This window comes from Rutilus rutilus, assembly GCF_951802725.1.
Source record: "Rutilus rutilus genome assembly, chromosome: 9".
NCBI lineage: Eukaryota > Metazoa > Chordata > Actinopteri > Cypriniformes > Leuciscidae > Rutilus > Rutilus rutilus.
In genome coordinates, this window is record NC_140223.1 from 14281408 (window position 1) to 14304297 (window position 22890).

The 22890-nt window shown below is 36.9% G+C and overlaps 1 protein-coding gene and 1 long non-coding RNA gene across 4 annotated transcripts in view; one reads left to right on the top strand and one right to left on the bottom strand.

Annotated features, from left to right (window-relative positions):
• dpf1 (double PHD fingers 1) overlaps nucleotides 1–22890 on the bottom strand; it is a 45259-nt gene that overhangs the window by 21569 nt on the left and 800 nt on the right. For 2 of the 3 annotated variants that reach the window (XM_084419064.1, XM_084419065.1), the window contains exons 2-7: nucleotides 10538–10567; nucleotides 6450–6610; nucleotides 6241–6348; nucleotides 5508–5635; nucleotides 3045–3134; nucleotides 335–413 (exon numbers count right to left, since the gene is read on the bottom strand). In XM_084419064.1, coding sequence (XP_084275190.1) covers nucleotides 335–413; nucleotides 3045–3134; nucleotides 5508–5635; nucleotides 6241–6348; nucleotides 6450–6610; nucleotides 10538–10567 — 596 coding nt within the window. Of the gene's footprint in view, nucleotides 1–334; nucleotides 414–3044; nucleotides 3135–5507; nucleotides 5636–6240; nucleotides 6349–6449; nucleotides 6611–10537; nucleotides 10568–22265; nucleotides 22360–22890 lie in introns of those variants that run through there. The other variant, XM_084419066.1, reaches the window with a different exon arrangement.
• Nucleotides 11322–16633, top strand: LOC311297534. The gene is made up of 2 exons (XR_014628825.1): nucleotides 11322–11489; nucleotides 16089–16633. It is a non-coding gene; the product is annotated as an uncharacterized lncRNA (long non-coding RNA).

Sequence of the window (22890 nt, forward strand, 5' to 3'; positions counted from 1 at the left end):
ATTTAGTTTATTATAAATAGAATACTTTCTTTTTTTTATTAAATAAATATTTTATCCATCCTCGTTCATGTATATAAAACATTTCCGCCGTTATTGCCCATGAGAAAAGATACAGTTTAAGATAACAGTAGAGAATATTGTCATAGCATGCAAGATAAGTCACCACAATGAAACTTGACATTAAAAATCCCATTATCAGGGGAAATGCATTGTACACGTTCACATGGCTATATGGTGCTATATTTGCAGTTCTACCACTCCTTCCCCAACGCTGGGTTTGGTAATAAATATGGAGTTATATTCTGTGTTCAGTTGTTTTGTGCATGATACTCACTGTCACACACATATGGCTTGTCTCGATCCTCTAGGGATGCTGGGTCCTGTCTCTTTCTCATCCCCCCAACACCACATGCCTGGACAAAAATTACATGTAAACACACAAATGAATGTACAGTTGGCGACCAGTCTGTTTTACACAGGTGCAGCTTGAAAACCATCGTTATTTTTGCCTTGCGGCGCGGAGCACCCCCCACTTCCTTCATCAAGCTTTAAGCAAATCCTCTTACACAGCATTAATTACACCTAGCACACAATTATCACAGCATCTCTTCTACACACTGCCAGCTAACTATGTGGGGTGTGAGAGATCTTAGAGGAAGAAGTGTGCCCCAATTAACAGCGCAGAAGGTGACAGAATCCAGGGAGTGAATCGGAGACAACCTCGTATGTATTTCTGCTAGACTACAATACTGAAAGTCGCATGTATTTCTGCCAGGGTCGTGCACGGCGCATCATACATCGACAAATTTGCTGAATTTTAATTAACATAGCAAGCAGAATGCATTCAAATTTGATTTTAGAAGTAGAATTCAAATAGAATGAAATTCTAAGAAACTGACGTAACTGTAGTTTTAAGTAAAACATTTCATTTTTTTCCGTATGAATTAATGTTTTCATACACATACGTTAATAATAATCAACGTGTATTTAACAATTATGTATTTAATTTATTTATACATGTAATCAATTCATTTTCCTTTTCTTGACTAAGGTGGAATACGTTCTCTGGTACGTTCCTCTTTTTTCCCAGAATACTATATTACATTATGTAATATCAAATATTATGTAATAAATAGATTTACATTTTAATGTCAATATTTATTCTACAAATTTATCTGAAAAAATAATATGGTTACCATATTATATGGTGCCATGTGGCAATTGTTGTTTTGATGGCAGAGAAGTCAATATGTCTAATCAGTTTGTCCAACACCAATTTCTGCATAAAAAAGTATACATTTTTCGTGTAAGTTCATGTAAAATTCAGCATATACCATATTTAAAACCAAATGCCCCGTTTTTTTATTTTTTTTTTATTCTTATTTCACTCAAGAACCTTGTTCCTCAACAAAAATAGCTATCTGTACAGGTTTCCTTCTTCAGTTTGTGGTTATTTCATGGCTAGGCTACTGCAGCTTGCATGCATTTCTGCAGAGAACCACTTACTATTCAAGCCTTTCATGTATGTGGGGTTATAATTACAGATGAACTTAGCCATGTTTTCAGAGTTCTATCAGACATCAGGTGTTGTCTTTAAAGTGGTATACAAAGGATGTTTTTCATGGCTGTTGGGAAGGAGCTGCTTTGAATCAACGCAAACCCAGCGGAACGCAATGATGAAAGGTACTCAGGGATCAAACCTGGAGATGTACTAAACAGCCATAATGGATCAATGGCTGATGATGAGCTACAATGGCCTGCTTTGTTCAGAATGCAGCCTTGAAGAAACAGGAATCCCAGATTAAACCAAGACCCTGCAGGGCTCACTGCAAACCTACAGGTCTATATATATTAAAACATTAAATTTGGGTTGTGGTTTAATTGCTACCTAGAGGAGTGGTTCTCAACTGGTCAGTTGCAAGCCAACAATGTATAACAGGTCTGTTCTGACAGGATCACAGACAGAAGGAAACAAAACAATATTAAATGCAAGAAGTATAATGTAAATAACAAATAAATGAATGCTAATACATAGTTAGGATAGCAAAGTGGCTTAACTTCTAAAAGAAGGCAAAAATGCTTTCAGTATTTTACATTTAAAGGGGACCTATTATGCAAAATCCCGGCATCTGAGCCACTGAGCACACCGTGGTTGAATTTCATTTATGAAGGAAATGTGCCGAAGTGAGTCGTTAAAGTGTTATATATTTGCACAATTCATTTTCATTTTCACAAACTAGGGTCAGTTCAACGCTGGATTTGCACAAAAAGTTGTTATTAGATTAACATGATGGTGCATGCTAGTCGATTAGTTGAATCAACTTAACTCCACAACAACTACTTAAATGTATCCACTATCCATTCAGAATTGTACAGTTGCATTATAAAAGTTGTAACTTCTTTCTGAGTCTCTCCATCAGTGTCCGACCCAGTTTCGAACATGTAAGGAAGGCTGAACATCGCTTCTGACAATTTCTGACATTTTGGCTGCGTGACATTATCCAGTTTTGTTGTTGCCGGAGTATCCGAAGCACAAGCTGTAAAGGTTCCGCCCTCTTCTGGAAAGAGGGCCGGAAGCAGCAGCTCATTTCCATTTAAAGGGGCACACAAAAACGGAGTGTTTTTGCTCACGGCCAAATAGGGGCAAATTTGACGAGCTATAATAAATGATCTGTGGGGTATTTTGAGCTGGAACTTCACAGACAGATTCTGGGGACACCAGAGACTTACTGTATATTGCATCTTGTGAAAAGGGGCATAATAGGTCCCCCTTTGAGGCTGTACGCCTAATCAAACTCTAGAAAATACATCTAATAGCATCTAAACTACTAAAGGTATATGAAAATACAATATACCATGTACATTTGGCTCGGAATAAATAAGTTCTTATAATGAGCTCTGAAGCAAAAGCAGTTGAATCTTAGGGCACTGTGAGTAATCAGCCTGCAAAACCTGATGATTCACTCTAGTATTAGTATGATTCATACTAATTAAGTAGTCAATGCAGGTCCAAGCAGAACATGTTATAGCTGCATGTGTTTTACCCGTCCTTTGGTGCGATTCTTGCGTTTGGGAACGTCCTCCTCCATCTCTTCCATGTCCAGCTCGTGAGGAAAATCTCCCACCAGCAGCTTCTGTGACCACAAGGAAAGACCAGCACATATGAGTCAGCTGTACTGTATGAACAACACTGGGAAATCTGGTGCAGGAAAGAAAAACAGACTAAAAGAAAAAATATAGATTGAAAACGTTTTATATTGGTTCACAATAAACATGAGCTTGTAATGGCATTAAGCAATTTGCGCAGGTTTACCCAGCGGACACAGGGTTACATTTGCTTGAATAAACACACAAAAATGAATTATCTAGTTGACAGTATTTTTAACATTTAGGTTACCTTTGTTGTCTTTCTGTGAAATCTCGCAAGCAAAAAAAGTCCATTGTCTATTTTCAATAGTGAAGTAACGTATGAAGCACAGCTCAAACAGAAGTCAATTTCAAACCAAGCAGCTTTGTGTTGTTGGTCAATGCATAACGCCTTTGAACCAGTTGAGAAATCTTTCAACCTCACACCAAATTCCCAGTCGCTTGGTTTCCTATTGAAATAACTGGATTTTACACAAGGAAATGTGGTGAACAATGTTAAATGAGACTACACCCTAAAAAACATTAAACACTTCAATTGTTAAATGTAAACTTTAACAAATCTCAAACTGAATATCCATATCCATTTTCATACCGTACATCATAATTCAAAATGACTGATTTTTGTTTTTAATTTTTAATTTATTTAGACTAAATATAGATTTAATAAAGTATGGGTTTATAACATGAAACAAATCTACTTATTTATATCAGCCAGACTTTTGGTGCATCCCTAATTTTCTTCACCTGTCTGTCAGGTGGAATTCGTAGGTCTGATCACTTAAAAAAGTAATAGAACACACCACTAAATGTTGCTAATGTGGTGCACCTTAAAGGCTCTGATACACTCACAGCCGCCCAAACTGCTAGAGTTTGAAAGTAATATGTGCTTTCCTCTCAATTATAAAATAAACACAACAAAACAGTTAAGTTAAGAAAGCATCATAGCAACATGGATATGTTTGTACAAGCTCTGCAATTAGGCACATCAGTCAAGTCATGTCACATTTATTTTAAAAGCACTTTGACTTTATACGCTAGATTGCTTTAAAGCAAGCAACTTTACAGTATTAAACATGAAAAAACAGTGTGTGTTGCTTTCTATTACAACTTAAATTTCTACAATAACGCAGCTGTCCATGTTTTTACTCGTGACTGACCTCGACAGACTGAACAGAATAAATTAACCAGAGAAGATTTCCACGTCAAAGAAGGCGGAGTCTCAGAGCCACACCCATTACATAATTACCATGGACCATTTTGAAAACAGCCATTTTGAAATCCTGAAACAAACTCCAAACAAACTGATTTAGTTCGAAATGATGTCACACCAGTTCATTCTTCAATTTCGCTTGAAGTATATCATATGTTGATTGCCTTAAAAGTGCACAACTGTAAATGTACTCGTGTGGCTGTGGGAAGTGAACAGAGGTAGCAGGGAGGCGCATAGCTTTTTACCTCCTGCAGGGACCTGAGGCGATACAAGCAGCAGGATCACAGGTCCGCTCTCAGGGGAAGGAGCGCTCTAAAGAGTGACTCTTAATTGAAGTGCTAATTGGTTAACTGTCCACCCCTGGGATATATGTCATGTTGTGTGCAAAACAGTGAGGGTGATGACACTAGTGGCAGCTCAATCAACTGGCAGGCTGGTTCATTAGGATCTATGAGCATTCGCACGTCAACACGGTCAAAAGTAAGTGCCAGTAAACTCAGAGACGTTGAAAATGAGCATCCGCTCTCCACAAAATCAATACAACAACTTTGTCAAACTTACTAACACACGCACAATAATAAAAATACACTCGCAAGTATACACACTTTGTAGTTAACAACGAAGTGGGGGTGTGTCAGCCCTGCAGGGACTTGTGTTACTGCCAAAAAGAGACACAAGTACTACAGAGAAATCAGAAGGGGAGCGAAAGAGTAAAAGAGAGGAAGACGGCAGAAGAGAGCAGACAGAAACGTGATTTTCTGTGTTGAACGTGATTTCACCAAGTACAACATGTTCCTGGATCAACATCTTTGTTGATCCTGGAACAACATTCCAATCAAAATCAGATTTGATAGACGAGTTTAGAGTTTATGTAAAGGTTAGGCTTAAAATCAGGGTTAGGTGCTTCTACATCAGTGTTATTCACCTATCATTTCCCTCTGATTTTAGGGATAAGTTATGGGTTGGGTTAGGTGTAGGACTACATTTTCAGACAGATTTTCAGTTTTGTTCCCAACAGAAAGGGACAGTGTCTTAGTGAGTACTTCAAGGCTATAGTGTGTTAAAGAACTCTTATCTAGTTGACTGTTGAGTGCGTGGCTACAAAATCTTTCTAGGGGGAACAACTCCATAGTGGAGGAATCTTTCTTACCTGGCATTCACTCATGGGTTCCTCCTCCTTTGTTTCAACTTTCTTGTCCAGCAGTTCTCCACTGAGGAGTGACTCCAGCACAGGACCCTCAGGAACACCCCCTTCCTTCTTTAGTGCCGTTTCATAGTCTGAACACACACCGGAAACAATAATTACGCCAAGGCATTTCTACTCAGCTCATAAAACATATAAACATATTAAGCAGCCCAGCTGTTTTGAAAATTGAAACAAGAAGTGTTTCTTGAGCATCAAATCAGCATATTGGAATGATTTCTGAAGGATCATGTGACACTGAAGACTGGAATAATCATGCTGAAAATTCAGCTTTGCATCACAGGAATCAATTACTTTTCAAATATATAAAAATAGAAAACAATCATTTTAAATTGTAATAATATTTCACAATATTACTGCTTTTACTGTATTTTTGATTAAATAAATGCAGCCTTGGTGAGCATAAGAGACTAATTTAAATAAGAGAAATCTTTTAAATCCCAAACTTGTTAAGAATGGTCATTTGTGTGGTTTTTGTTGTTGTTGTGTCTTTTTTTCTGTAAAATCAGACTAAGTTAGTAGATACCTTAAGTTTCTGTTTTTCTTTCACTGACTGAAAAAAAAAAGTTTTTAGGGTGTTGAATCAGAAAATACAATTGTACAACATACAAAAAGCCCCCTAAAAAATGGATAAAAGATTTATTATGTGTGTCCTTCTCGTCAAAACACCAGCTCTCACCGATTTTAAACTCGATGGGTCCAAGACGTGGATCCTCTAAGATGTTTAACCGTCTCTTCTTTCTCCAGCAACGTGCTGGATAGGTATAGAGCTGCCCTGGAGCCACACCTGGGTCAAACAGAACCAGAGGCGGATAGAAACATGGCCTAAACATCCAAAACCTCAAAATCACCTATGTAGTACGATATACTGTACACATAGACACACACCTGGCCCACGATGGGTCTTCTCCATCCATATGTAGCAGTTACTCTGTGCAACGCCTGTTTGGGAGTCGAGGAAGGGCAGGCGCATGGAGCGCTCAGCACAAAGTCGAGCATTATAACTGCGGCAGTGCTCAATGGCCTCGCGGTAAAACTCCTCACCAAGGCTGGAAACAATTAAAAAGTGGAAATGTGTCACAACAAACACATGAATATAAGAACGATTGATTTCACTGCTCAAACAACTAATTAAAAACAACATTTATTATTTAAAGAAATCGAAATTTGAGCTTTCCGCGTGTGTTAGGTTTGAAGCCATCTATAGAGAACACTTCTATAGAGAAAATTCATATTTAAGCACATACGCATTCAAAATTTACAGTCTCTCTCTTCTGGGAAATTAGAGTAAAAAATATTGATGAGTCATGTTGCGCTAAACAGATTTTTGTCCAAGTAACTTCAAGGGGTCTTTAAATTTTCATCCTTCTATGCAGATAACTCTTTGTACTGACATGCAGGAGGCAAATAAATGTCTTGGCTGGTGTTTTATTGGAAAATATAAATTTCATTTCCAGCTCTGTTAGCAACATATCACATGTGCATTGCGGTATACTGTACAGAATCTCACTCGTGGATAAAAGGGTCAGGTATTAGGAACGGTTGTTTAAAAACACTGCACCATGAGAACTGTGGTGAGCATTAATGGTTCATGTAGGGGAGAGGAAAAGCACGCAGTCAACAGTTCTGTCCTCAAGAGTATGTCTGCATGCTTGAAACTGGTCAGGACAAAAGTACCAGCAGTGATTTTATTGCTGAGGCTGCAGTGAGAAACCTGCTTAGCAAACTGCTGTATTTGTAAAACAATTTTAAGATCAGGGAAACACTTTATAATAACTCATGAATAAGTCAGTAGCAACAGTTATATATTGCTTTACAGCTAAGTAGTTGATTTACATTCAAATTTGCATACATGAAAACATATAACAAGTTTAATGAGATTTCCTAAATGTTGGTGTGGGTGGATGGGAGGCTCCCTTGTGAAAAAGTAGTGCACTTGTAGTTTATTTCAAATAATAATAAAAAAATCAAAAAAAAAAAAAAAATCAAACAATATATATATATATATATATATATTTTTTTTTTTTTACTGTAATTGCTAATAATACAGTATTAATAAAATAAAAGGCCACTCAAGTGTACTTAAAGAGAGTACACTTACATGTTTCTTAACTTTCTACAGTAATAACGTTAATTTTATAACAGAAATGACATTGAACTTTGAAGTATATTTTAGTTTACCATAAATGCTTGTCAGTACATTCAGCAGTACGCTTTAACCATAATTCAAGGACAGTTAGAAGTAATTATAAAACTAGCACAGAACACCAAATGATATTTCGATATTTCAAAGTGAGACGTAATAATGATTGGCAAAGTTATAAATCAAAGTGTCATCGACTTTAGTCAAGATATTCCTTTGATTTTGCTAGTTGATTCAGCATTGAAGGTTATTCTCTAATGTTTTCTCTCTCATTGTTAACACAAGGAAAGATCAAAAGTGCAGAAATAATTGTGGGTGCGTATAAAGTCCTGACAATAATCTTCTTAACCCTTCTCTCTCGCGGTTGCCTTTTCTTCATTTTTTCTTTGTTCAAACCGGCTGAATAAATGACAGTTAACTCCCTGCCACGTCATAAGCTATTGTAAAAATGAACCCTATGGGAGTATTAGTGAGGACAGGAGTTTTGGGACACAGTCTGACTGGTTTCTGCTGATGCGCCATCATTTGTTTCATTGAAATCAAAAGCGCTGATCTGCAAACAGGAGTGAGAAATGGAGGAAAATTGCATCATGCAACAATGACTGCATCCCTAAAACAAGCCTGATAACAAATTGACAGAGGCTTGAGGTGATGTTGATGCTGTAAGTGTAAATCCATTGTGATTGGTGAACTCATCCATTTCTCCTTGCGGGGGAATGATGAAGAGCCCTGTGGCAGAAGACTAACAACTCAGTCAGACTGAAATAAATAAGCCTCATTTCTCCAAACAAAATGGCGGCCAGAGCAAAACACATTTTCTATCTAATTTAGACCAAGTTTGATTTGGTGGCCACATCTTGGTCATTCAGTGTGGGCTGGAATCAGTCCTCACCATGTGGGTTGAAAAGTCACTAAGTGTGCAGGGGCAGTAAATTACAGTGCATCGAATGTCATGTGCTCAGGTCCACCTGAGAGGAAATATTAAGTCCTGTGGTGAAGTGCTGAGGTTCTCCATTTAAACACCTCTACACACGGCACACTCATTCTGCGGTCAATCTCACACAATGGACCAGCAATATCTAAAGGTCAGAGAGCGAGTAAAAAACAAAGTTCGGAGCCTCTGTGATATGTGAGAAATTGTTTTTCAGGGTAAGATCTTTTTAAATGAGCATTCAAGACTGTTATCGAACAATTTCTGAAAGGCTTTCTGATTGGAGGTTGAATGTTTTAAAGGTCCCATATTATATTGTCAAAACTGAAATTTCCTGGCTTCAAAACAGTCAATCGCAGACAAATGCACACCGCCTGCATAAAGTAGCTGTGCCTTTTCACGAGCCGTTGTGACTTCCGTATATGTGATGTCAGAACTACTCAGTCACCGCCTCAGAAAACAACAGGCCAATCAGAAGAGAGGCTCATGAATATTAAGTAGACCTGTTCTTGGCAGAGCTCCTGAGAAAGGAGCTGTAAACATATATTGAGATGGTTTTTGGCACTTATACCACGAATATATATTCAAGGACATCAAAACTAATATACTAAAATATGGGACCTTTAAACAGAATACTCCATTATGGGCCTCTCCAACAGTTGAAAGGAGTTGGGTGCAAAACAGCAGTTCCCTCAAGAACTTCCTGAATCGGAAGAGATAAGGTGGCTTCTCTGTATGGCATAGTTTGTTTTCATATCCTACGAGCACAATGAAAAAGCAATCAATTATATCTGAAATATATGGAGCCCCGCACATGACATGCAGAAGAGAAAATTTTTTATTATATTGTGGCCACAAATTTGTTCTTACAACTTATTAACATTGTACTAATTTGTTCCTTCATTTTGTCATAAGAATTCCATCCCAAGATTTATTATTTCTATTAAATTTTGTTTTACCTATTTTTGCCTATTTTGTTCCCTCATTTTAGATAAATCGTGGCCTTGTTGTACTAATTTGATTAATCGTTTTAGTTAAATCATGGCCAACTATCACTCATCATGGCCACTATTTAACTAAATCAAAATTAGGTAATGAATTAGTGAACATGGCCACGATTTAACTAAAATGATGAAACAAATTAGTACAACACGACCACGATTTATCTAAAACGAGGGAACAAATTAATAAATCTTGACATGGAATTCCTGGGATGGAAATCTTGGGATGGAATTCTTAATTATACAATAATATAACATTTTTCCGTAGAAATATACAAGCTAGCATGTAAATGCAAATACGTGCTGCATTCTCCACTTTGCCACAAGGGGCGCCAAAGCATGGATTAGCATAAAATGTCTTCTTCTATAGTCATTTTTTCTTTAAGGTAAACAGCTTTTGTGGAGCAACCGTTTGAAGAGAATCTTAGTCTTGTTGAGCAAGTAAGTCACAGTTACTTAAACTGTCAACGTGTTTATAGGTTCCTCAAATCAATCGATGTTGTCTCAATGAGCCCACTTCTGCTGGTGGTTTAAAGTGTGGCCACACTAGCAGAGTTTCTGCAAAATTTAATGGGCAAAAACAAAAAAGTCAATAGTGTAGCAATGTATGAAGCACAGCTCAAGCACAGCAACTTTTAAAGCACGCAGCTTTATGTTGGTCAATGCAGCAAATTCACTACCAACTTGAACCCAATGCGAAATCTTAGTGGGAAACTTTTCCGCCCTCAATTGAAATTCCAGATTGTGTGGATTCCTATTGAAATGACCGGACTATGGCAACGAAATTTCACCAAGGCAATAGTAAATGTGACAGTACTTTAACACTCTGTGTTCTGCGTATGACTATGCACCAGTGAGGAGAAGGATGATTAGATCAGTGTATTGGATTTAACAACCATACCTGTTTTTTATGACGGTTCCACTTGATTGCCTAAGAAGAGGGAGAAAAAAAAAAGACAGAAACAGACATGAGCAGATGCAGAAAATTTCTAATTCCAGGCTATGGGAGTTATGTACAATAAAAGATCATTAAATAAGTCCATTCGAACTATGTTAAATTAACAGAAAAATGACCAAGCATTAATTGCAAAATGCAACACCACCATTAACTATACAGACAAAGCCTCTTAACCATGGTCAACCTATATAGGTTTTTTTCCAATGCCAATATTTAAAGAACAGGATGACCTACTGTATATGACCAATATAAAGATGTAATACAATTTAAAGGGATAGTTCACCCCACCCTGTTTTTGCCAAAACAACCCTGAATCCCATTTTCTTTCATTGTATGGACAAAAAAACCTCTGAGATTTAGAAAGAAAGAAAGAAAGAAAGAAAGAAAGAAAGAAAGAAAGAAAGAAAGAAAGAAAGAAAGAAAGAAAGAAAGAAAGAAAGAAAGAGTCATACCAGCTGATTAACAGGCCTGGCTTATATCCGACTCTGAAACTAGGATCGGATACCTTGACATGTTTCATGACTTGCCACATGAGCAGCATGAAGCAGCGGCATGCAGTTTTACAGCTGACAGGATAAGCAGTTACAGGAATAGCAGCAAACAGAAAACATTTCTTATTGCCTTTTTAACTAAATTACTGAGAGATGCATTATTTGCAGTCATTGTATTCGCACTGTATGGGAGCTCCAAAAACATTGGGTATCTTGGAGGAAAGCTGACAGAATGGAGAAATGGGTGAGGTTAGCTAATATCAGAAAAATCAATAAGAGGAAGCAAAAGCCTAAAGCAAACCAACCAGAGTTTGGCTTGTGTGCGGGCAGAGCTGGCCAGGAATGGCATCCACGGGGAAAAGTGTGTATGCCAGTGTGCCATGAGGAAGCGCTTTCACTTCTTTGTGAGTAAAACTATGCTGAGAGGGAGTGAAAGGTCAGTGTGTGTGTGTGTGTGTGTGTGTGTGTGTGTGTGTGTGTGTGTGTGTGTGTGTGTGTGTGTGTGTTTTAGCCTTGAGATAGTTGATGCTGAGTGTTATGATTTCACTTTGATCTAACTGACCAATGAGAAAGTACAGCAGGAAAATACACATTAACTTTTGTTTGGTGCCCATTTCTGATTCATACAATATATTTTGTGCACAATATAATAAAAAAATAATATAATATTCAGTAATAAATAATATACCATGACATTATGATTTATTAATATACCATGGAAGTACAATTTTTTGAATAACACTAGAGTTCAAAATGTGCAGATATTTTATTTATTGCACAAAAAAGACACACACTATGGTGGGCCCTTTTTCATTGACATTTATTGTTTTTATACTGATGATGAATGATCATATTTTTTCATCCCTTACACAACCCCTACTCTTCAGAAAAAAACGTAATTAATTAATACATTATTTTTCTTAAGACATTATTTAATTTGTTTATTAAGCTACTCGAATAAAGGACCAGTATGTTTTTTGTTAAAAAACAAACAAATAAATTTACAAATTGAATAAAATTGTAAATAAATCAAATTGATAAATAGACATATTTAAACAATTTATTTAATTCATGTTTTAAAATGTAGCAAACATGTAGTAACAATAAATACTACAAATGTTAACAGTAAAATGTTAAATCATTTTTAATTGAAACATTTAATTAAATTGCATCTCTATAAAGCATTTATTGCTTTTCCATTCCTTGCTAGGCACGTTGTCGTCGGACAGTTCACACAGAGCAGCCAATAAGCTTTTGACATTTAAATAAACAGTTAAACATTTATTTATTTCAAAAGTGATTAAAAAATGTATTATTTCATGAATTAAATAGTTTTAGGGACTATATAAAAACTATAAATGTATTATTGAAATCTAAATATACAAACTAAATCATATAATATAATATAATATAATATAATTAATATAATTAATATAATATAATATAATATAATATAATATAATATAATATAATATAATATAATATAATATAATATAATATAATATAATAATCAATGAGTTGATATTGATAATTGTTTCCTTCTATTTATTTTTAAGTGGCAGTCCTCGTCCTACTTGGCAACTCTTGACAATTATGCTGGCGAATCCTTCCTGACCCACGCAGATAGAATGCAAATTTTTTCCCAATAATTTAAAGTAAAAGTGAGTTACTGTGATATAGACTTAGGCACAGACTTGAAAGCCTTAGAAGGAAATGGGTAGTGAAAAAGACACAAATGCAAAGCAACTCACCCCTGAGGTTCAAGCCAATGCTCCCTCCCCCCTCAGCCTCTTTCTAGTCTGAGCACAGAGCCGTCAAGCCCCCCCCTTCTCCATTCCATCACCTCACTCCTGTGTGTGTGCTAGTGGAACAAGTCTGGCTTTCAGTAATAAGTTGACAGCTGTAGAAAATGGCCGCTCTCAGTTTGTTTGCTTTTTTACACAATCTCATTATATTATACTGTGGCAGTGGCCTTGAAAGCTGTGAAATGTGTCTTGCTGGAAGACGACCGAAAGCCTGCCATATGGAATACAGTCTGAAAGTAGGCCGAACTCTGTGAATTCCAATTTGCTCGATCAACACTGTTCCCTGCAGTTCTTTCTGTAATTTAATCACAATTCTTCATATCATTGGTTGACCACTGTTCGACTGTGAATAAGCGGCTATGGATTTCATTAACTCTTTCCTCGCCGTTGATGGAATTTTCCGGCAATCCACGTTTTCACTGTTACACTGAATCTCTGGATCAAAACGCAGGCGAAGAAGAAGCAGAAACAAGTGACAGAAGCATTGCTTATGCACAAAATAGTGCGATCATCAAACATTAAACAGCATATAAATCAAAACTGCCAAATGTTACGTTACTGAATGAAATATTGTCCCAGGACGAGCTATAGGACTGTGAAGCTTTGGGGGTGTTGCACTGCAAAAAATGCTTTCTTAATTAGTATTTTTGTTTTGTTTCCAGTCCAAATATCTAAAAATTCTTACATCAAGAAGCGTTTACTAGAGAAGTAAAATGACATAAGAAATTCTATTTTGTTTTAAGATAAAAAAGAAAGTAATTTAAGTAATTTTTGCTTAAAACAAGCTAAATTATCTGCCAATGGGGTAAGAAAAATAATCTTGGTTTCCATTTGAATTAAGATTTTTTTTTTCTTGTTTTCCATTCAAATTCAGATTTTTTTCTTACCCCATTGGCAGATAATTTTGCTTGTTTTAAGCAAAAATTACTTAAATTACTTTCTTTTTATGTGTGATGGACTCAATCTACTCTATGTTTTGACTCTACTCTTTATCATCATTCTAAATCCAATCTAGATGTAGTCTTTTACAAAAAATGCGATATATTCTGGGGGACATGAAAGTTTTGTGAAAATGATCAAAAATGCTGGCGCAGGGGTGCTGGTTGGCAACTTATACACACACACACACACACACACACACACACACACACACACACACACACACACACACACAAAAAAAAACTGGTGGGGAAAGAGTTAATAGAAGTGAGAGACTATGTTATTGTGAAGGAGAATTTGGACAAAACCTTTCAGGCCGGACTTCAATTTGTCAGCATCAGTGACAAATGGAGCACAGATCTAATCAGATACATCTGAGGCAATTACTCTTGAATTTTCATTACATTTGAGTTTGCTGCACTGTGTTGCTATATTGGAAGCATATATCAAAGCAAAGGCTAATGAAAGAAAGCCTCCAAATTATAATCTACTCTCTTAAAGCTATTTTTGGTAGCTGCTGCCCGCTTAAAGAGTCCTTTCTGTGCAGCTAAAGCCTTTACAGGGAATTGTCAACATGTCAAATCCTGCAATAAAATGTGTTCAGCATTGATAACGCATGCTTGATACAATTATGAATGTGCATGCATGTAATAACCACTTACAATTTACACAAAGAAAGCCAGGCTGACACACACACACACACACACTTGCTAAACAAAGGAAAACAAGAACCTCAAGAGCATTTTGCCTTTCCCCAAACCAAAAGAGAAGGGGAAAAAAATAAATGATTGGAGAGGAGCGCTTCGAGCATCCACACTGTCACTCCTGTGCAAAGCTCAACTATGACCCTCAAAAATAGAACATTCTCCAAAATTAGCTCTTCTTCTGCAGCCTATTTAATTTAAACCAGCAAGGAGGCAGAGGGAGATGTTGTCCAAATTTGTCTTGAAACTTACTGGTGTACTCCTCATTATACTCACTACACTACCAGAAAACTCCCTACAGTGCCAATTAGTCTCAATTAACAGTTGTCCTTTTGAAAAGTAACAGAGAGCTCCCTCTAGAGGCTGCATTGTGTCAGTAAAATATCAAACTCCTGTTGAACTACTGTACAGAGACTCCCAGGTGATTGAATGCAAACACACACACACACGCTCAGAAAAAAAGAAACACAATATACTCATTTTAATTTAGTAATTTAGTAACTGTCAGTATAATAAAGATATACTATATGCAATAATCATACAGATTGAAAAATATTGGGTAATAACATTTTTCTAATATTATGTTTCTTAATATTTTGAAGAATGTAGCTGCACCTACATGAATTGGATACATCATAGTGCCTTAAACTTCTAAAGCATTTTACTTTGTTATATAAAGTATTTATTTGTATTTATTTTTAACAGTTAGTCTGTGAAAGGAGTCGTTGAACCTAAACCTGTTTATTGTGATATCTTCTCACAATAAACATTAAAATTCTACAATTTGTGCAAATGTAATAAGATTACTGGAGAAAGGGTCTACATGTAAAAGAGTGTAACATTTCTCATAACAAGAAAAATAATACATATATCAATTAAAAAATTATGTATTCACAATTAATTTGAATTGTCGGATTTAGTTAAGATGATCAAGACAGTTGATATTAAAAGAAAGAGAATCAAAAGATATGATTGAAACTATAGTTATTTCATGATATATATGTTAGATAATAATTTATCTAAGATATCTAACAGCTCTCGTGCAAACAACAACAAAAAAAGTGGATTTGGGCCTTTAATGCTTTTTAAAATGTCATACAGCGTGCCTTATTCATGAACTGTGCCAGATAATCTTTACATAAGCCTAAACTCTACTTGCCAAAAAGTGCAGCGTTAGTACCACAACATCAGATGGTAATACCAGCAGTCCAGGGTACTTCAAAAAATACTATGCTGCTTCATTGTAAGTGGATCTTAGCATCACATGTGGGTGTAAGGGACTGAATTTCTGTGGCTGGTGCCACTGATGGTGGAGGCTGACTAATATGTTGATGTGGCCCACAGTATTTCCATGAGCTTAGGATTGTTAAAAGAGGATATTGGCACGCCCATCCCCCATCAGTACTGTAGATTACACTTTGCAATAGCAACCTCCTCGAGCACCTCTCCCTTTTCGTCATCCGCCCCACTACCCCTCCCTCCTCTTTTTCACTACACTACCCCAGTCAAATGATTTATCTCATTTCTTTCTTCATCTGCCTCTCTCCCTCTATAGAAGTGCTGCAACATTTCCTCCAGCCTGCTGAAGACTAGCTTATTGAGGACTGGAAGAACTGCAGCACATTTACAGAAGCATAGTCAAAACTCAGCCCTGCATTGGAGGAGGCCAAATGTTACATAAACATTTATGAGTCTTATCGACTTAAATTAAAATGCATGCTGATTATGTCGGACAGTGGACAGCCAGTATACCACGGCTAAACATTGAAGTACAGAACGGCATCGGAGCAATACGAAATGAGTAGTAATATCATTGCAAACTGAAGTTGATGTGTCTGATTTGGTGAGATTTGGACCCTGTTCCGTCACAAGTTTCCATGTGAGGATTGATTTTGCACAAAAAGGTTTAGTCACTCACTAGTGCATCATAATGTTTAACAAGATAGCTGATGGAAATGTTAATTAGCAATAAAAGAAATTATCGAAAAACTCTGGGGGCTGTAACGCAAATAACTGTGGTGTCAGTCACATGACATACATGCTTTCACGTCTGTATTTTGATCCCATTAAAGTTGACATGAAATGAAAATTTACCAGAAATGAATTTGCAAGATCTTATTTTGAACGATTCATGTATTAATAAAATTTTTGTATAATTTTTTTTTTTTTACTTTGCAATTTTTTATGTCATTACTTGATTTTCTGTTAAAAAAAAATGTAAACAAAAAAATTTGTTTTTCTGATGACATATGCCAGATAATTTCATCCTCCAATAATTTTGTCCACTTAATCCCCGGCGCTCCACAATCAACTCTAAGCTGGCATTCATTTTTAAGTGCAATGCCCTCATCTCAAAATCCAATCAACAACTGATGGATGAACCAAGTCTCCACCCTACATTTCTTTCCTTTTTTTTGACAATCTGTTATACTCCGGTATACGTCACAATACAAAAGAAAACATCTGTCGCTGCTTCAGTTTCATCGCGACTTTAAGCGTCATTTCTCTGTAGTGTTGAATCTTTTCTGACTTCATACACAGTAGGCAAAGACAATTCTTTAAATCAGAGCAAGTTAATTATTTATCCACGTGATGAAGAAATGATTAGGAAGAGAAAATTATATTTATTTGAAAACAGGTAGCCTATGACATATAGAGCGCTTGCATGCAGAACAGCACAGTTGCTTGCTTCACATTAAAATGTCACCAAAAGCAGCAAAATGTTGGTATTTTAAAAGTTTATTAAATATTCCAGCTCATATGAATTTGTCTATGAAAAATGTGTTAAACAAAGTCAATGGATTTACCCTCAACCACTATCAGTGGAGAATTCATTCTAGTTCACCAAGCACAAATCCAAGGATGCAAAAAGCAGCATGAAATTACTTCCATATTCATCAGTATCACCTCAGAGAAGAGTTTCAGTTTTAAAAAGTGTCAAAATATCTCATTTGCATGCAGAACCAAATGAGCTATTTGAAACGTCCTCGCCGAAAGTGTTAATGCTGAAGATGCTCAATGAATTTTCAGAGATTGTCTGCTAAAAGACACCTGCGTTCACAGTGGACCGTGATGCTAGCAAACACCCGTGCTCAAACGGAATACCCAGGATCCTTCGCTGCTGTAGACAAGAGAACCATATATCCTCACAGGCATTTGTCTACTATATTGAATTGCCCTGCTGTGTTTGCTGGCACAGGCTATGTGTTCACATAAATCGTTGCCTGTGGTATAACATGGACCTGATGTCCTGCCACATGTTTCACTGCTTGAAAAGACTGCAGGATGGACAGGGAGGCTTACAGGTGCACTTGGACTGCAGGGTAAATCCCATTGCTTATTATAAGACTATATCACATTTTCACTGCATAAAATACATATTTGGGGACCCATCAACTGATTTGTGAGCTCCGTACACTGTAGGACTTGCCTTCCAGCTTGCGCTTCTTGCGTGATGCTCTTCGCAGATCGTATTTAAGCCTTTATGTTTCCCTCTTGGACCATCTATGGTTTCCTTGAAACAAGTATTCATATAGATCTCCAGTGAAAATGGCTAGTGGGACAGTTTGTCCGGTAGAGAGATGAATATTTCGACCCTCTGCACTTTAATAATATCTGAAATCTTGGGAGAGGATCTATCCACCTAATAACAGCGAAAGAAGAACAGCTATAAATCTCATCTGATGGACCCACGTTTAGCAATGGACTATGCCATACACTGCTATTCTGCTTCAAATGCATGTTCTGATTCATACTGACACACACACACACACACACAGTACACACAGTCTCATGAGGCTGAAGATGCCCATGTAGAATACGCAAGTTCTATATTCAAAGAGTGAACAAAAATGTCTATGGTATTAATACCCTGATGGATGCAGATGTCCACCTCCCAATGTAGAAGCTATATATTTGAGGGACTGAGGGGCATTTTACGTTTGGATATAGAGTACTATAATACTATAATCTGCTAGAGGCTGTACTAGGCACAATCATTATTTGTTTAAAGCGTTGCCCCATAGGCAATCTCAGCTCGGGCCAGCCTCTGATTGCGTTATGCAGTAAACCCTGCAGACCACCAGCTCAACATATCAGTGAGATCCATCCCATCGAAAACAGGCTGAAGTTGAAGACATTCTCAATCAAACAATGCTTTTTGTAAGAAAAAGATAGCTCAAACCATGTGGCTTGTTGAGGAGAGGTGTGATATTACTTTTCGAAGTCATAGGTCTTACAATTTTCGCCTGGGAGATGAAAAAATGGGTGAAAAAAAAATCCCATAAACTTACACTGATGAAAGGACCCGAACCACATCTAATGTCCAGAATATCATAGAGACTCCAGGGTGTGCATTTCTGACTTGAGCCTGTAAGCAACCAACAAAAATAACCTAGCAAGCAACTGGGGTGGGAATCAGTGATATTATATTAATATCTGGGTCTAGTGGAGCAGGGTGGCTGATCTGATCACCATTCAATGATAGCAAATGCAACGTACACACTACACAAACTTGCTTTAATGAAAAGAAATTGTTTTACACAGCATTTACCAACACGAGGAGAAAACTTAAAGGCCCCCTGAAATAAAAATTTACGTTTTTTAGCTTTTAGTATGAATATGTTAGCCTTAAGGTTATGAATAAGCTGGTGTGTTCCAAAACAATGACAAAATTCGCATTTAGGAGATATACGCATTCAAAACTTACAGTCTCTCACTTTCGCTAAAATGGATCACGGATTTATATGACATCACCGCTGACTTCATCTTCTCATCACATCTTCTGTCCAATCAAATGCTCTCTAGAATTTAACGTATCATCAGTGCTCGGATTCGAAACCATGGTGCTGTCAAGTACTACTTGCAGTCTGTGAGGTAAACTAAACGCTATTGGCTATTTGAAAAGGGGGAGGAGCCATTAAATATGTCCCGCCTTAGTTTCCTGTTTCAGTGGAAATTACGTCAACGCATCATACAAAGCTGCGCGTTCCAAGGCACTTCAGTGGGCCTTTAACTATTTTACAAGATGACGACATCGTATGAATTCGTATAATGCGATTGGTATGGAAACACATAATTTAAAAAAAGAAAAGAATTAATGTCCACCCCACCCCAAACCTAACCGTAAGTGGGTTGTAAGCTAATCGTACGGAAACAAACAAATGAGATCATACAAAATTAACATGAATTAACCACCAATTCACCAAAATGTAAAATAGTGTTTTGTCATATAGCTACTCAAAATTCAAAAGAAAAATTACAGTATCATCAATACAGTATCATGAGGTAAAATACTTCTACTATACTAATATCCACACATTTTTGCACAGCCAAAGCTCCTATTCTCAAAACTACTTGACTCAGATGTTCACACTGACAAGACTGAATCATCAGCAAGCGGCACCCTCCCTCGGTCCACATCTGATGATCTTCCCACAAGGTGTCTCACCTCCCAAAAAAAAAAAAAAGAGTAAAAGCGAGCAGACCCGTGCCTCTCTAACCTTCTAAACAACTGCAACACCACTAGCACACTACATATAGACTATACATGCTAGCTGCACATTATAAGATCCCTGAGCAACAGTGTGATGACTGACAGTGAGTAAGGTAGCTTTGGAGAAATAGGTCATAGAGCTAAAAATACCTATCTGTGTCTCTCTCTCTCCTCTTGAAGACAAAGAGAGTCTCTCTGGAAGAAAAAAAAGTGAGTGAGTGAAATGAGGAGAACAGCCCACACCAGTCTCAGAAGAAGAAAAAAAGCCCTTATAGAATTGCGGCTGCTTATGCAAACAAACATTAAAAAGGGCCTGAGTATAAGGATGGGGAGGAAGGATCTACAACGGGGTGACAGTCTTCGGCTTAAGAGCGACAGTGTGAAGAATTATCTAGAATTCATTTTTCTCAGATCAGTGAGGCAAAGCGGAATAACTATCCAAGAAGTCCGTATTCCGCATCCCATGAAATGACTGGGAGAGACAGGGCACCATCACTTTAGGAGACAGAGAGAGATACTGGAAGATAGAGGAGAAAATATAGACAGTAAGAGTAATTACTAGAGAGATTTGAAGACCAGTAGAGGAAGAAAGACTGGGGGGAAAAAGCACAACGAGAACAGTGGGAAACTAATTCAATGATTCAAAGATTCCCAATGAAATGTCATCATTTTGGTGAAGGCATGCCAGTTAGCAGATAATCAGCAATCAAGGCAGGCATAATTTAATCACCATCTCTTAAAAATTAGTGATTTATAAAAGCCAGTAATGTAAATTAGATTGGCTCCTCAACTGATATCTCCTCATGGCTCCAGAAGTACTGCACTTTAACTGGTTTCTTTGAAGAGGGATATTGAAGAGCGTAATATCACAGTCATTCAGACGCTGATTGCAGCCTCTGTTTCTATTCATTCATGTTTCTCATGCAAATATTTCAAATGCCCCAAGATGCACACCTGACCTTGTACATGCTGAAAAACATTCGTCCACACTCAACAACAAAGTTCACCGCTCAGGGAAAGTGATCAAACCAAAGAGAACCCGGTAAGATACTGCAGGATTTGTCATGTATGACTTACTTACACAAGTCACTGAATCAAAACTGCGGATTTACAAAATCCACAGACGTTTTATTCCTTTACAGAAAAGTCTTATAGTGCTACTGAAGTTAATCATAGTACTGAATGATTACAATATTCATGTACTGGCAACACTGTACAATAAGTTCCCATAAGTTAATGCATTACCTAACATTAACTAACAATGAGCAATACTTACAGCATTTATTCATCTTTGTTAACCTTAGTTATACTGTTAGGGTTAGGTTTACTAGCTCATGTTAGCTCAGGTCTATTAAATGTTAACAGATACAACTTTTGATTTTAATAATGCATTGGTAAATTTTGAAATTAACATCAAGTAGCCTACCAGCTATAAATGCTTCAGTACTATAGGCTATGTTCCTTTGTTAGTAATGATTTAACTAATGTTAACAAAATAGAACCTTATTGTAAAGTGTTACAAATAGTGGGCTATTTATATGATAAACTACGGTAGCCTAATTCAAAGAATGTCCAAAAAATACTTTTTTTTAAGAGTACCCATTGCTACACTTCATTAAAACTATTAAGGTAAGTTACGGTCTGTGCAGGGTAAGTTACTCTAAAAAAGTAATGAATTACTAGCTTACTAAATACATCTTCAACAGTGTATTTACTGTAGCTACTAATTACTCCATTCACTTTACAATAAGGTTCTACTAGAACAAGTAGGCCTAACTGTAATTATATTAATCCCTTACTTTACTTTTTCAAGGGACAAGTAATTAAATTACAGTAAAAAGATTGCTTAGTAGGCCAATTAATTACACTCAACACTGGTTAATGTATAGTATGGACAGGAAATTGGCGTTTAATGCCTGTCTTGTGTGCCTTTAGAAAGGTCATGTGACAGGTGTGTAGGCCTATCTCTCTCCATATTTTTAAAAACAACTATATTCATGTATATTTGCTACATGTAGGCCTATATCCGTACCACTTAATTTGGCATGTTTGAATAAGTATTTTCTACAACATACTATTTGTCTAAATTCAAATTATGCCAAAGCTGTTCGTGTATTGTACCGCTATAGTATCCAACACCCGAATGTTATTTCACTTATATTACTCTCATTTGTTATTTTTGACCCATTTTGAGTTATAATTTGTCAAAAGGTGGCCTATAGCTCAAAAGTGTCTTACCTCATAAAACCTTGCATCCTGTCTGACTATGAATGCTGCGCGCGCCGCTCTAGTCCGTTAACGGGTTTTTGCGCGAGTGGGAAATGTAGGCTGTCTCGTGCGATCATTCAAAGTTGAAATGATATCCATGCAAATATTAATATTTTACTTTAGTCATATGTTTGGTAACTGTGCCCGTTGTGCCATTTTTTTAAGTTGAAAAAGTAGACTTAACATTCCACAAGCTTTATAATGTGGCCTGGTTGTATTTTGGTAGGCTATTTTTTTCAAACGTAGCCTAATACAAACATGTTACTAACGTGACGTTGCAAACTGCAACCAAAAACAACGTTGTGAAGACGTTTTGTGCTTGCAATGGGTCAAGGTAGGCAATCGTGGTGCAACCTCCCGGGTTAAAAAACCGACACAAGTGCAATTTCCCCTTTACAAGATATAAAAGCTACAGTCACATTTGCATGCCAAATACAAACACGTTCTCCCCATTCCGAAGGTCCCAGTCTCCACTAGCAGACGAATGTAAAGCAATTTTTGGCACTGAGCCCGTGTGGCGTCTGCGTGCCGCACGCCGAAAAAATGTGACAGTGTGCACAAAGGAATCTAATGGAAACTTCACAGAATGTGCATT